The 13,017-nt window shown below is 30.6% G+C and overlaps 1 protein-coding gene across 1 annotated transcript; it reads right to left on the bottom strand.

Moving 5' to 3' along the window:
- Positions 1-4,433: 4,433 nt before the first annotated feature.
- On the bottom strand, positions 4,434-11,868 carry LOC114281422 (MATE efflux family protein). The gene is made up of 4 exons (XM_028223866.2): positions 11,635-11,868; positions 11,350-11,449; positions 9,696-10,583; positions 4,434-5,108 (listed from the first exon to the last, which is right to left on the bottom strand). The coding sequence occupies exons 2-4, from the start codon at positions 11,401-11,403 to the stop codon at positions 4,539-4,541; spliced, it is 1,512 nt and encodes a 503-aa protein (XP_028079667.1). The 5' UTR covers positions 11,404-11,449; positions 11,635-11,868; the 3' UTR covers positions 4,434-4,538.
- Between the last annotated feature and the right edge of the window lie 1,149 nt (positions 11,869-13,017).

Raw genomic sequence — 13,017 nt, 5'->3', positions numbered from 1 at the left:
TTTGTTTTGTAAGATTGAAAAGTGGGATTGGATTATTAATCTCATCAGATTAATAATTTATTATTTGTTTTATTTTTTTTTTGTTCTGGATTAATAGTCTTCACAGATTATTAGTCTCATAATTATGGGATTATCCTATCCCATGGAGGGAGATGGGATAGAAATCATGAGATTAGTATCCCATAAGATTATTTTGTGAAATGTCTATTTTATCCTCCATACTATTACTTAGCAAAAAATTAGAAAATAATAAAATAGTCTTTTAAATATTTATAAATTATTTTTTTAGTGTTGTTAATTTAAAATTATATATTAAATAAAAAAATTTAATTATAAATTATAAATTATAAATTAAATTTAATTAACAATAATAAATTATAAATTATGGCCTTATAAATTAAATTTTTTTAGTGGTGTTAAAAAATTAAATTTACATATTAAATTAAATTATTTTTTTAGTGTTGTTAATTTAAAATTATATATTAAATAAAAAATATAAATTATAAATTATGACCTTATAAATTAAATTTTTTTAGTGTTGTTAAAAATTTAATTTATATATTAAATAAAATTATTTTTTATTGTCGTTAATTTAAAATTATATATTAAATAAAAAATATAAATTATAAATTTAATTTAATTGAATATAATAAGTTAAAATAATTAAAATATTGTGCAAAAAATAAAACAAAACAAATTTGTATTTAATCTAGCTAAAAATAATTAAAATATTAAAGCTATGTTTAATATTACTATTACTTAGTAAATAATTGAAAATGATAAAATAGTCATTTGAGCATTTATCATTCTCTATAGTATTCCAAACAAACATTGGATAACTAAAAATAGTCCAATCCAGACATCTAATCTCATGACTAAACAAACATAGAATACAAGTTTAGTCCAATCAAATAGTCCTAGGACAATGTATCCCAAGACTAATATTCCGATGAATTACAATCTCCCCTTATCCAGTCCGTCCAAACAAACACACCCAAAAGATTTATGTTGTGTTTTATAAATAAGTATTAGATATAACTATAGTATTAATGAAAGCGTTTACGGTATTTTTATTGTTAAATATAAATATCAAATTTGACAATATGGTAAAACTTAAGTCCAATTTAGATTTTATTGGAGCACCCAATTGTCATAATATAATTAGAAAAATATTTGGTAGTTCAAAATTTTGTAACTCAAATGGCTCAAATCTGTCAAAACGACGTCGTTTTAAGTGATTTGAGACATTTGAACCACAAAATTTTGAGCTACCTAACATTATTGATATAATTATGACACCTCAACTCAAATATCATTCATAGTTAAACTGTTTTTAAATTGGGTTTGTTTGATACAACTTTTTAGTGTAAATTAAAAGTTGATAATTAAAAAACAAAAGTCAAAAACACCTCTCCCTTAGTTATTAAATATAACATTTTTTTAATTTATTAAAATTATATATTAAGTAAAAATTGTATCAAATAATTGTAAAATGTACCAAACAACTCACAATAGAAATAGTAAAGACTCCATATTCAATTCTTTATTCATTAATAAAACAATATTATTATTATATTCAAGAGCTGTGATTAGGACCCCTTATATTCCCACCCCCACCACCCCCACACACACGTGGGGGTTGGTGAGTGGGAGAGAAGGAAAAAAAAAAAAACAATTTCAACCAATCAAAAAACAAAGGAGGTCGTGGGGGTCCCTTAGAAAGGGGGTCTCACTCTTTTTTGTATATTCAATATATAATTATATTTTAGTTGGCGGTAGAGTTATTCAAATTTTAAAGCCCGAAAACCAAAAAAAGTTATGAGTTGTCATATTTCAAGCTTCATTGGGTGTTTGAGATGGGCAAAATAGAATAATTCCTGGTAGCTCGAATAATTGGCTCGACTTTTGGCTCGAATCTGTAAAACGACGTCGTTTTACATTTTTTTTTTTTTTCCCCTTTCTTTTTCTTCCTTTTCTTCTTTCTTTTCTTCTTTTCTTCTTCGTCTTCTTCGTTGAAACCAGGAATAGAGGGGAAGAGGAGAGAGGGAGCTCCCCCGCCTCCGCCCGCCGTCCTCGTCGCGAGGAGCTCGTCGCCTCCGCCGCCTCCGCCCGCCGTCCCCGTCGCAGCACGCCGCAGCTCCGCGCAACCCCGCCTCCGGCCCCAACTCCTCCTCCAACCATTTTTATGGCCCCCTCCCCTCCCTCCCCCTTCCTCATCCTTCTCCTCCTCCCTCCTCCTCCGACTCCGACGAATTCGAGCCTCGAATTCGAGCTACGAATCATTGCCGGGCAAAATATTAGCCATTTCAAATTAAAATAGTCAATAAAATAAAATATTTAAATATTTTATTTTATTTATTTTTTATATTTTTTTAATAAGAAATTAAATAATCTATTCCAAAACAGACGGCATCACCCAAATCTACTGATCAAACCCCATTCACACCATCGAGGGTAGTGACCCAGTGGTGAAGGCATTGCTTCCCACAGTCATGAGTCAAGTTCGACTCTTATAGGGCATGAAAATCCTAGATTTTTCAAGGGCTCTTTTCGAAGACCTCGCGCTGCATTTCAATCGAAACTTGTCCATGGTTGAAGCAATTGATGAGTCGCGCTGTATTCCGATCAAAATTTATCCATGGCTGAAGCGATTGATGAGCTCCACTGGTACTTCAGTGGTGAGTCCCTTCCTATGAATTGAATTAAATTAGGCTGACAACCGATTACTCTAAAGTCTGAGCTTACAAATATAATGATGATACTTCAAAACATTCTTTTTTTTATAGTTAAAAAAAAAAAAAAACCACATCCGCCGCTAGTTGTTAAAAAAAAACATCCGCTTACTTTTTTTTATTCGATAGGCACTTTGTTCTTAAATGGTACTTTCTTTTAGGAACCCGCACTTTTGCTAATGCAGACAAAAGAAATAGGACAACGCATACACTTCCATTGTTCTTCTCCATAGAGTAGTTGTTATTGTGGCCTTTCTATTGCACTTGTTGATGGTAATAAGAAAAATACTTGGGAGCACTAATTAGTGCTCCCACTAATTAGGTGGTAGTGAGTTCCGTCATTAATGATGTGATGTTTTAGTTTTGAAGTTGTATTTTTTTATTTATTTTTTATTTTTTTAATGCATTAGTGCTATTAGTGATGATGTTTTTAGTGGGATGAATCATTGTTGATGGTAATAATTGAGCACTAGATTTTTCTTGCCTATGTATAAAGGCATTGAAAATGCTGTAGGGGTTATTTGGAAAAAAGTTTAAGAAGTTTAAAAAATTTAAGTCACATTATTTCTCATATAAAAAAATTTAAAATCTTTTAAAAATTAAAAAGTTATCTTTTAATCAACTTCTCAAATCACTTATAGTAAAATATAGTAATGAAATTTTTTACTTGCAACTATTTTCTTTTATATTCTCTCCCAAATTCTCTGTTTATCACTTTATCAAGATAGAAAATTTTGATCATGCAGTAAAAAGAGAATTTAAAACAAGAAAACATGAGAAAAATGAGACAATAAATTTAGACTTTTACAAGACAAACAAACCAAATTAAATCAAGCGCTAAGTCTTTATCAAATGGGATCAACTTCTACAAGACAAACAATTCATTCATATTCTCTTTACTTCAAAACACAAAAAACTCGACAAAGGCCAAACATAATTCTTTTTTCGTTTTCATTTAAAAAGTAATGTTTTTTTTTAAATATTTTATTTATAATTATAATTCACTGATAAGTGTTAAAAAAAGTTTTTTTTTTTTTTTTTTAAAACCTCCGTAGCATTGGTCAAATGCAATTTTTTAAACAATTTTATCTTAAAAAATTTAAAAACAAAGAAAAAAAAACTACTGAAAAGATATTTATAAATAACTGAGAGTCCATCTCTTAAAAAGCTAAATAACAAAGAAACAAATCACTCTTTATGGTTTCAATTTTCAAAAATTACTTTTTAAAAAATTCTACTTTTTTATTTTTTATATTTTTTTGTTTTCATTAAATTTTTAAAAATATTTTAAGCAATTTTTAAAATTTTTAAACACACCTTAACATAAATACACTTAAAAAGTATAATATTTGTAAAAAAAAAAAAAAAATCTTAAAAAATTTCACTAAATACCAAAAATATAAAAAAAAATACAAAAATTCAATACATTTTTAATATTTTTTTGTACTTATTAATTTTTTTAAATATTTTTTCACAAATATTTTACTATTTAAATACATTTAAGTAAGGTACATCTAAAAAAGTAAAAAAATTACTTAAAATTTTAAAAATATTCACTAAAAACAAAAAAATACAAAAAATAAAAACTCAATTTCTAAAAAACTGAAACGAAACCCACTAATAATATTCCTATGCATCTTGAATATGTATCACATATCCATTAGTTTAATGATCTCATTTTTCTTATCTTATACCAATGCATTAGTAATTAAAACATTAAATATAATTAAACTTTGATACTAAAAGTTGGTCATGGTAGCATTACACATTAAATAAAAAAACCTATCAAACTACACCATTTGCTCTCTACAAAACTTCAGCGGTATCATCACTCACCAAAAACCCCTTTTTCACTTCATTTTCATATTTCTCACTTTTTCCATTGCAAGTACTCAGCTCCAAGCCAGTGCTGGTAAGTTCCATAGCCTTCAAAGCCTCACCTTCCCAATCGGTACGCTCCATCACAACATACAAAATGGACACGGCGCAAGCAGCTTGAGCCGATAGGAGCCCGAGCCAAAGTCCACTAAAGCCAACACCGAACCAAAAGGCTAAGCCGACGGCTACAGGGGTGCCCACAAAGTAAAATGAGATGAGATTGATACGGGCACCCACGGCGGGCCTAGCGGTCCCACGTAAGATGCCACAACCAGTTGTTTGAGGGCAGTTGCCGAGCTCACACAATCCCATGATTGGCATAACTGAAGCAACTAGGGTTTTGACTTGATCATCGGTCGTGAACAAGCCACCCCATCTGTCCCTATAGAACACCGTCCATATCACGTTGATCATACCGATAAAAAAAGCGCAGCCCAATGCAACTAGGGCAGCCAGCTTGGCCTTATATGGCTTCCCCGCTCCAAGCTCATTGCCAACCTGCACATGTAAGTGTGAAAAAATTAAATTTTTTTTTTTTTTTCAAAAGTACTTATAATGTTTCATAATCATAATGTGTAAATTGACAACATAGATCTAGCGGGCTCCATGAAGAAATCAAAACATAAAATCATGGTCTAGATATGCACATGTTTTTCGGGTCCCATTCTTGCCCACAATGGTGTGTTGTGCCACTATTGTTGTCTCAAATGGGATATTTATGCATGTCTTACAAAAATCAGACTCCGTTTGAGGGATGTGAAGAAAATAAAATGATTTAGAGTTTTTAGCTTAGTGAGAAAAAAAGAAATTAACATTAAGTTATAGATTTGGAGAGAAATATTTGAATTTAAAAGATTTAATAAACAGAATTAAAATAGAACATATGGAATATAATTTTAATAACAGCAATAATGGAAACAGATAAGAAGTGAAGATTGAGAATCAAGAACCACCTGTGAGTGAATATTTTTATTAGTTAGGATTAATTATCACAATAGTTAGAGAGATTGGAATGGATATAATCCATAGAATGAAGGCAAGGTAACTTAAATGGAGGAGTGTAACTGGGATATTGTGTGATAAACACGTACCCATCAGACTTAAAGAAAAGTTCTATAAAACTACTATTAAACCAGCGATCTTGTATGAGACAAAATGTTGGGCAATTAAAAAACATATAGATAAGCTAAGTGTTGTTGAGATGAGAATGCTAAGGTAGATGCGTGTCAAAACTACAAAAGACAGAATTAGTAATAAGTATATTCGTGAATAGGTAGGATTAACACTGATAGAAGATAAATTGAGAGAAAATAGATTAAGATGATTTGGTTATATACAGTGGAGACCACCAAAGACGGTGCTAAAAGAATACGATGCAGTAACAGTAGATGAAAATGTTAAGGGAATGAATAAATCTAAATTGATATAGGCGAGTATAATACATAAAAGAATACGATGCAGTAACAGTAGATGAAAGTGTTAAGTGAATGAATAAATCTAAATTGATATAGGCGAGTATAATACATAGAAAATGAATTTTCTTTATTTGACTAACTAAATGACCGTTAAAGTCGATTGGAAAAAAAAATATTCATATAACCGACTTTATTAGATGAAATTTAAGTTTTGATTTGGTTATATATAAGGCAAAAAAAAAAAAAAAGGTATAAAAAAAAAGTATCCACCCCCGCCCGCCATCAGCCTGATTTATTCATCTTAATATGATTTGGGGCGAGAAATAACAAACATGTCTCAAATATATCCCGTGAAAATCCCTGCTTATTAGTTTATACAGACATTTTAAAAAACGATATTGATTTTTAATGAAAAAGTGCTTGTTGGGTTCCATTTTGAAAACATTAGTTGTCATTAAAAGATGACCATCAATGGAGAATGTGAATTCAAAGTGACAAAATAAACAAAAACTAAGCCATGTAACGTCACAATTAATGGCCTATTTTGGCATCAAGATTAAAAGTGAATTTTTTAATTTTTTTAGTCGTCTCTTTAATTTTTTTTGCACATTTTTTTTTAAAAAAAATTAAAAAAATTAACTTTTAACATATTTTTCAAAAGAAGTCACTGTTTCTTTGCTGTCCTACACAAGCAAGTGGGTTTTTGACTTTTTTTTTTTTGAAAAAAATTTACAAAAAAATAAAATAAATTAAAATAATTAATAAGATAAAATGTCACATCAAATCTATAATCATTTTACTTTTTTCATTACAAACATCACATCCAATCCAATTCTCTTTTCAAACACAAAAATTTTAACTTATTAAAATAGTTGCAACAAGGCCTATATATGATGGGGTGTTTTTAAAAGTTAGTTAAAAGTTGACTTTTTAATTTTTTTATCTTTTAATGAATAAAAAATATGAAAGATGATGTGACTCAAAATAAGTTAAAAATCAAAAACTGACTTTTAACCTAGTTGCCAAAACAGCCGCACAAGTCATTGTCATCTAAATATACTGGTCATATCATAAAAACAAAAATTTGTTTCTATCCATCCAAACAATTTAAATGTTTTTGTTTTCATTTTATTTTTGTTTTTGTTTCTTATGATACCAAAATAAATATTAATAGAATATCAAAATTTCCATATTTTGAAACACAACATATTTTTATATATAGATAGATATATTTTTTGAACTCAAACACAACATATCAACAATAATCATTTTATATTTTCCACTTTTTTGTCACAAAAAAATTTTAAGAACAAAGAAAAACATTAAATTCATTAGAGAATTTAATACAAAAATAAATACAAAAGAGTATGATTAAATCACTTATTTAATGAAATTGGTGACTTGATTTTTTTTTTTCTTTTTTTCCTATTACTACTAGAATTTTGATTATTTTATTTTACCTTTTAAAGGAAAATTATTTATAAATCCTATTTGGAAGACTTATTTAATGTAAAATTTTATGAATATTTTTTTAGAGTTTGAAGTCTTATTTAAATAGGAATGTATTTCATAAAATCCTATGAGTTGTAAATGAATGATATTAGTATACTATTAAACTCCTAATTTGTTTTCATATTGTACCTAATTTTCTCATTCATCATATCACGTTCGGGAATGCTTTTAGGAAAGATAAGTCTACAAGCACTGACTGTACGAGTTTTTTTCGCCTTAATCGTGGAATTTCAGTGCATTTTCAATATGTTGTTTAAATAGATGTAGACATGGTCGATGATATGATGAAGTTTGAGAGTTGTGTGTTGACAGATTTCGACTCCAATTAGTTGAGGGCAAGAGGCATTTTTTTTTGGTTGAAGTGTGTTGCTGTTTATTGAAGTGTGAATTGTTCATCTTTAATAGGGCATTGACGATCTATTACACTTATTGATAGGCACACTTTTGGCCAATGTTCTAATTGAATGTGTATATTTGACATTGTGATGGTTGATGCGTTTTGATATGTTCGATTTGTGGGGTGGTGTGTATGGGTTCAAGAATTGGGTTAGGGGTATTTGGTTTTGGTTGTTAATTGGATATCGAATGTGAACCATGTCGTAAGATGATAATTGTAAATTGGGACCTAAATGTTCATGTTACGATATATGTTACATTTAGTGTGTAATGTTAATCCACATACACCATGTAGTAGATGACATTTGTGTGTTTGTTCAGTTGTACATGTGTTTGAATGTGTACTGTCTTTGTTGTAATCAGAGTTCACATGCATGTCACAGTACATTACGCAAAATTATTGGGGATTTGGATTGATAATTGAATGTGAATTGAATCCTATTGTTTGATGTTGAAATTACGCTGGATTAGGGGTGATGGTGGTTCAATACATGGGTTGGGTTGGAATGTTACATATTACATTTAGGAGGTTACATTATTCATAATTCAACGGTAGAGTATTGAAATGTCATATTGGGATTGGGATGAGAAGCATATGGGGATGTCATAGTAGGTTTGAGATATTACATGTTACATTTACGTTAGGTTTGGAATGAGAAACATATAAGAATGTCACGTTAGGTTTGGGAATGTTACATTGGATTTGGGATACTACATGTTATATTTATGCTTTGAATTTCAAATTTTGAACCATACAGATATGATCTCAATCTATAGTAACATTGGATTTCTCATATAAGGCATTGCCTTTAATCAAGTTATTTTGAAATTCAGAGGCATTTGGGAATGTCATGTTGGGTTTGGGACTGTCACAATGGATTTGGAATGTTACATGTTACATTTACGTTTTGAATTTCAAATTTTCAACCATATAAATATGATCATAATCTATGGTGACATTGGATTTCCCATATATGATATTGCCATTAATTAGGTTATTTTGAATTTCACAATCTATGATAACATTAGATTTTTTATATATGATATTATCAATAATCAGATTATTAATTAGTTGAAATTGAGGGTAAATGTGTTTTAGGTTATAAATTTTTTTATAAGACCATATCTTGTATAAATCTTCTGCATAGAATTTATAATAATTCACCCTTATTTTTATTCCTACAAACTCCCTTTCCAAAATTTATGTAAATTTTGATTTGTGTTTCCAAATTCTTGTGTAATATTTCTTAATGCCCCAAAACTATTTTAAAATGTAACTGAAACCTCCATTTTCAAGCTACCCAAACAAATTGTAATGATAGCCTAAAGGATTTGAACCAACAATTTATTATATATACAAACATATTTTCAAATTTATTATTGAAACAATAATCATAAAATATGAGTCATCAAATATATGAATTTGGAATCGATTTCGGTGATGCGAATGGTTTATTTTTTAAAGATTCATTCAGTAGAATATTAATGTAAAAAATCAAAATGATTCGATAACTATATGTTTAATCCATACTTATTTTAAAATTTTAAGAATAATCATTCATTTTTTATAATGCAAATTTAATTCAAATATATAACTAATAATACTAATTATTTTTTTATCTTTTATATGAATATTCTAATTAAGGGGTCTTAAAATAATTAAAATCACTGAAATCAATTTTAAAATAAACTTGTTAAACGTAAATCGAAATGGCTAAGAAATCAAATCCAAATGCAAACGGAGGGGAGGAGATGAACTTACTCTGGCAGAGACACAGCCAGCCAAGGCCATGGGGACAGTATACATAAGACTGGTAGTCTGAATCATTATCCCAGTAGCCGCCACAGTATTCCTCGGATTATCCAAATACCCAGCTAGAACCGTCACGATCTCGTACCACCACCACTCCAAACATATACCCACACAACTCGGAACCGCCAACCTCAAAAGCGGTCCAACCTCTCCCCAAACCCTCTCTCCTCCTCTTCCAATCCCCACCGTCCATCTCCCCTCCCACTTCCCATCATACACGTACACGTACCCCATCATCAACACCACCATATGCAAATTCGTCACCACAGCCGCCACCGCCACTCCCTCCACCCCCATCCCCATCACCACCACTAGCCAATAATTCAACGGCACGTGGAACAACACCGCAACAAAACTACAATACATCATTGGTTTCGTCACCCCCTGTGACCTTAGATAAACCCTCAAGGGTTGTAAAAGCGTGTTTGTTAAGAGATCCGGGAGGGAATAGATGCAGTACGTCGCGGCTGTTGATGTGATTTGCGGGTCTTGGCCCATGAAGAGCATGATGGGCTCGAGGTTGATCCAGAGGAGGCTGATGGGTATGATTGCCATGAGGAGTATGAAGATCATGCGTTGGAGAGAGAGGGAAAGTAGGTCCCACTTTTTGCTACCGTAGGCTTGGCTGCAGACTGGTTCGAGCCCCGCGGAGAGACCGTTAAGGACGGAGTAGCCGGTTATGTTTGTGAAGCCTATGGAGAGTGCGCCGCCGGCTAGTTCGAGGCTGCCGAGCCGGCCCAAGAAGAGGACTGAGACCACCGCTCGAACGAAGACCAAAAAGTTCATGACTGTCGTCGGGAGAGCCATTCCCCATAGCTCCTTCAGCTCCTCCATCACCTAGAGAGAGAGAGAGAGAGAGACGACTATTAATAAAAAAAAATATTTTTCATAATTAATGAAAAAATTTATTTAGGTGAAAACATTTCCTACTTCTTAAAATGGACCATTTTTCATATAAAAGTTTTACCCATATCACACTATTACATTTTTTATTTTTTTATTTTTTTATTTTTTTATTTTTTTATCATCACAACTATGATTGCCACCCCCACATCACCACATCTCCTGCTGGTCTTCCTCCTCTCCAACAACACTAGTTCTCTATTTTAATGAAATTTATCACTATCTAATAATAGTATATGATGATTATATTTGAAATGTATATTTTATTATTTTCTTAGTCCATCAAATATCAAAATGAATATTTTGAACAATGACTATTCTATTTTAGTAAATCAAATAATACCTAAATGATTGATTTGTTCTGATAAAAAAAAATATTTTCTACATTTTTTATGGTATATATAACAAGAAACAAAATTAATAAAAAATAAATTTATTTAAACAAAATATATATATATATATATATATTTTTTGAAATGAGAAGACTAAAATTTTATAAACCTTTGCCACACTACCACCATCTCACCACCACTAACACTACCAGTAACTCATTAGTTTCAGAATCTAAACCAAACATAAGATATCGTTTCCTTCGTATGAAAATGTATTCCGTAAAACCAAGCAGAGTATTATTATACATGTATAAATATATCATTCATAGAGACAAAGTAATGGTTAAAGCTCTGTGTAGTGAGTTTACCTGGGTGGTTGTGGGAAGTTTGTGAGAAGAAAAATCTGGGTCTTTGTCTGCCATTGTCAAACTTAAAGCTTTGAAACCCTCTTAAAAGGGCATGTAATCTCTGCAAAAAGATTGATTCAATCAATGAGATAATAAAAAAATAAAATAAAACTGACCCATTTGCTATATCTTCAAAGTTGGAACTTGGGAACTCTCATTTCTCACTGGCGGGGCAGTTAATATAGCAAGAGAAGCACGGAAACAAAATTAAAAGATATTAAAGATTTTCTTCCCAACGTAACCCACCTTTACTCTCTCTCTCTCTCCCTCTCCCTCTCTCTCTCTCTGAAATGAGTTCTGTTTTTTTGGGATTTTGGGCAGTAGAAGCAACGGCTAAAAATGGTGGAGAAGCATTGAATGTGAGAGAGAAGGGGGGGGGGGGGGGGGGGAGAAGAGGCTGTGAAGGGACAGTGCGAGCTAGGGCTTTAGTACAGAGGAGATTGGAAATAACTGGAGAAAAGAAAAGAAAAGGTTTGCAGTTTGATTAAGAGGAAGAGATTTGTTGTACTGACACAGATTTGTCCACTTAAAAGAAGTGTATTAATTTTTTTAAGTAAATTTGAGTAAAAGCTTTTTTTTTTTTTGATATTAAAGTATTTTGATGAAAAATTTTAAAATTTTATCAGAACACTGGTTGATTGAGTAGATGTTCAACCGATTGTCAGTGTAATTTTATTTTTTGATGCCTTCACGCAAGCGACCGGGCGATTGACCGGTTAATGTAATTTTTCATAAATTTTCGCTTTGAGGTGGTTATTCGGAGGACATCTGCAACGATTATAAACAGTGATTTGATAAAAGATACATTGGTCCTTAATTTACTGAAAGAAAAGTGAAATTCTGAATTTGATAATATTATTGGAGCAAAAAAATGAAACTTTTTTTTACTAAATTTAAATTTGAGGACAAATATGAGTAACTATTAGAAGTAGTCTAAGCCTCTGTTTGGGAAGTGGGTTGACTTTTTGGCCTTTTTGGCTATTTTAGTTTAGGATAAAAAGTTTGGTTTGGAAATGACTTTTTGATTTTTTTTATGAGAGAAGAATGTAATGATTATGGGTTGGATGTAATGTTTTGTTTGTTATGACTAAAATAGCCTATTTTGTCTTTTGTGGTTAAAATAGCTAAAAAATCACAAACTCATCTTCCCAAACGGTGCCTTAGGTGTTGTTAGAAAGTTAGTTATTTTAATTATTTTAGTTAAATTTTTTTATTTTTTTTAGTTATTTTAGTCGGACTAAGAAAAAATTTAAGAAGTTAATTAAAAAGCTAATTAATTTTTTTAATTGATTTGATAATTATAAAAAAGTAAAATAATTAATTAACTTATTCCTAAACACACCCATAGTATTTTCGAGGGAGGGAAAGTGGGATAAAAAAATAAATAAATAAAAAAAAGGAGAAGTGAGTATCGAGGCTTGAAATCGGTAACGGTGAAAAATATGAAAAGTCGGTCATGTTAAAGTCACCAATAATGCCCACATTTAGAGATGATAATGGATAATTTATTAGGTGGATATTTATGGCGATTCAATTTAAATATATGGGTTTTTTATTTTTTTATTTATTAGATAGGGTAAGTGATATTCTTTAAATATTCACAGGATAGATTAGGGATGGATACCTACT

The sequence above is a fragment of the Camellia sinensis genome, chromosome 6 (assembly GCF_055761805.1).
Source record: "Camellia sinensis isolate YWXY chromosome 6, ASM5576180v1, whole genome shotgun sequence".
Classification (NCBI taxonomy): domain Eukaryota; kingdom Viridiplantae; phylum Streptophyta; class Magnoliopsida; order Ericales; family Theaceae; genus Camellia; species Camellia sinensis.
The sequence above is the reverse complement of the archived record's forward strand: the minus strand, read 5'-3'. Positions and strand labels throughout refer to the sequence as shown.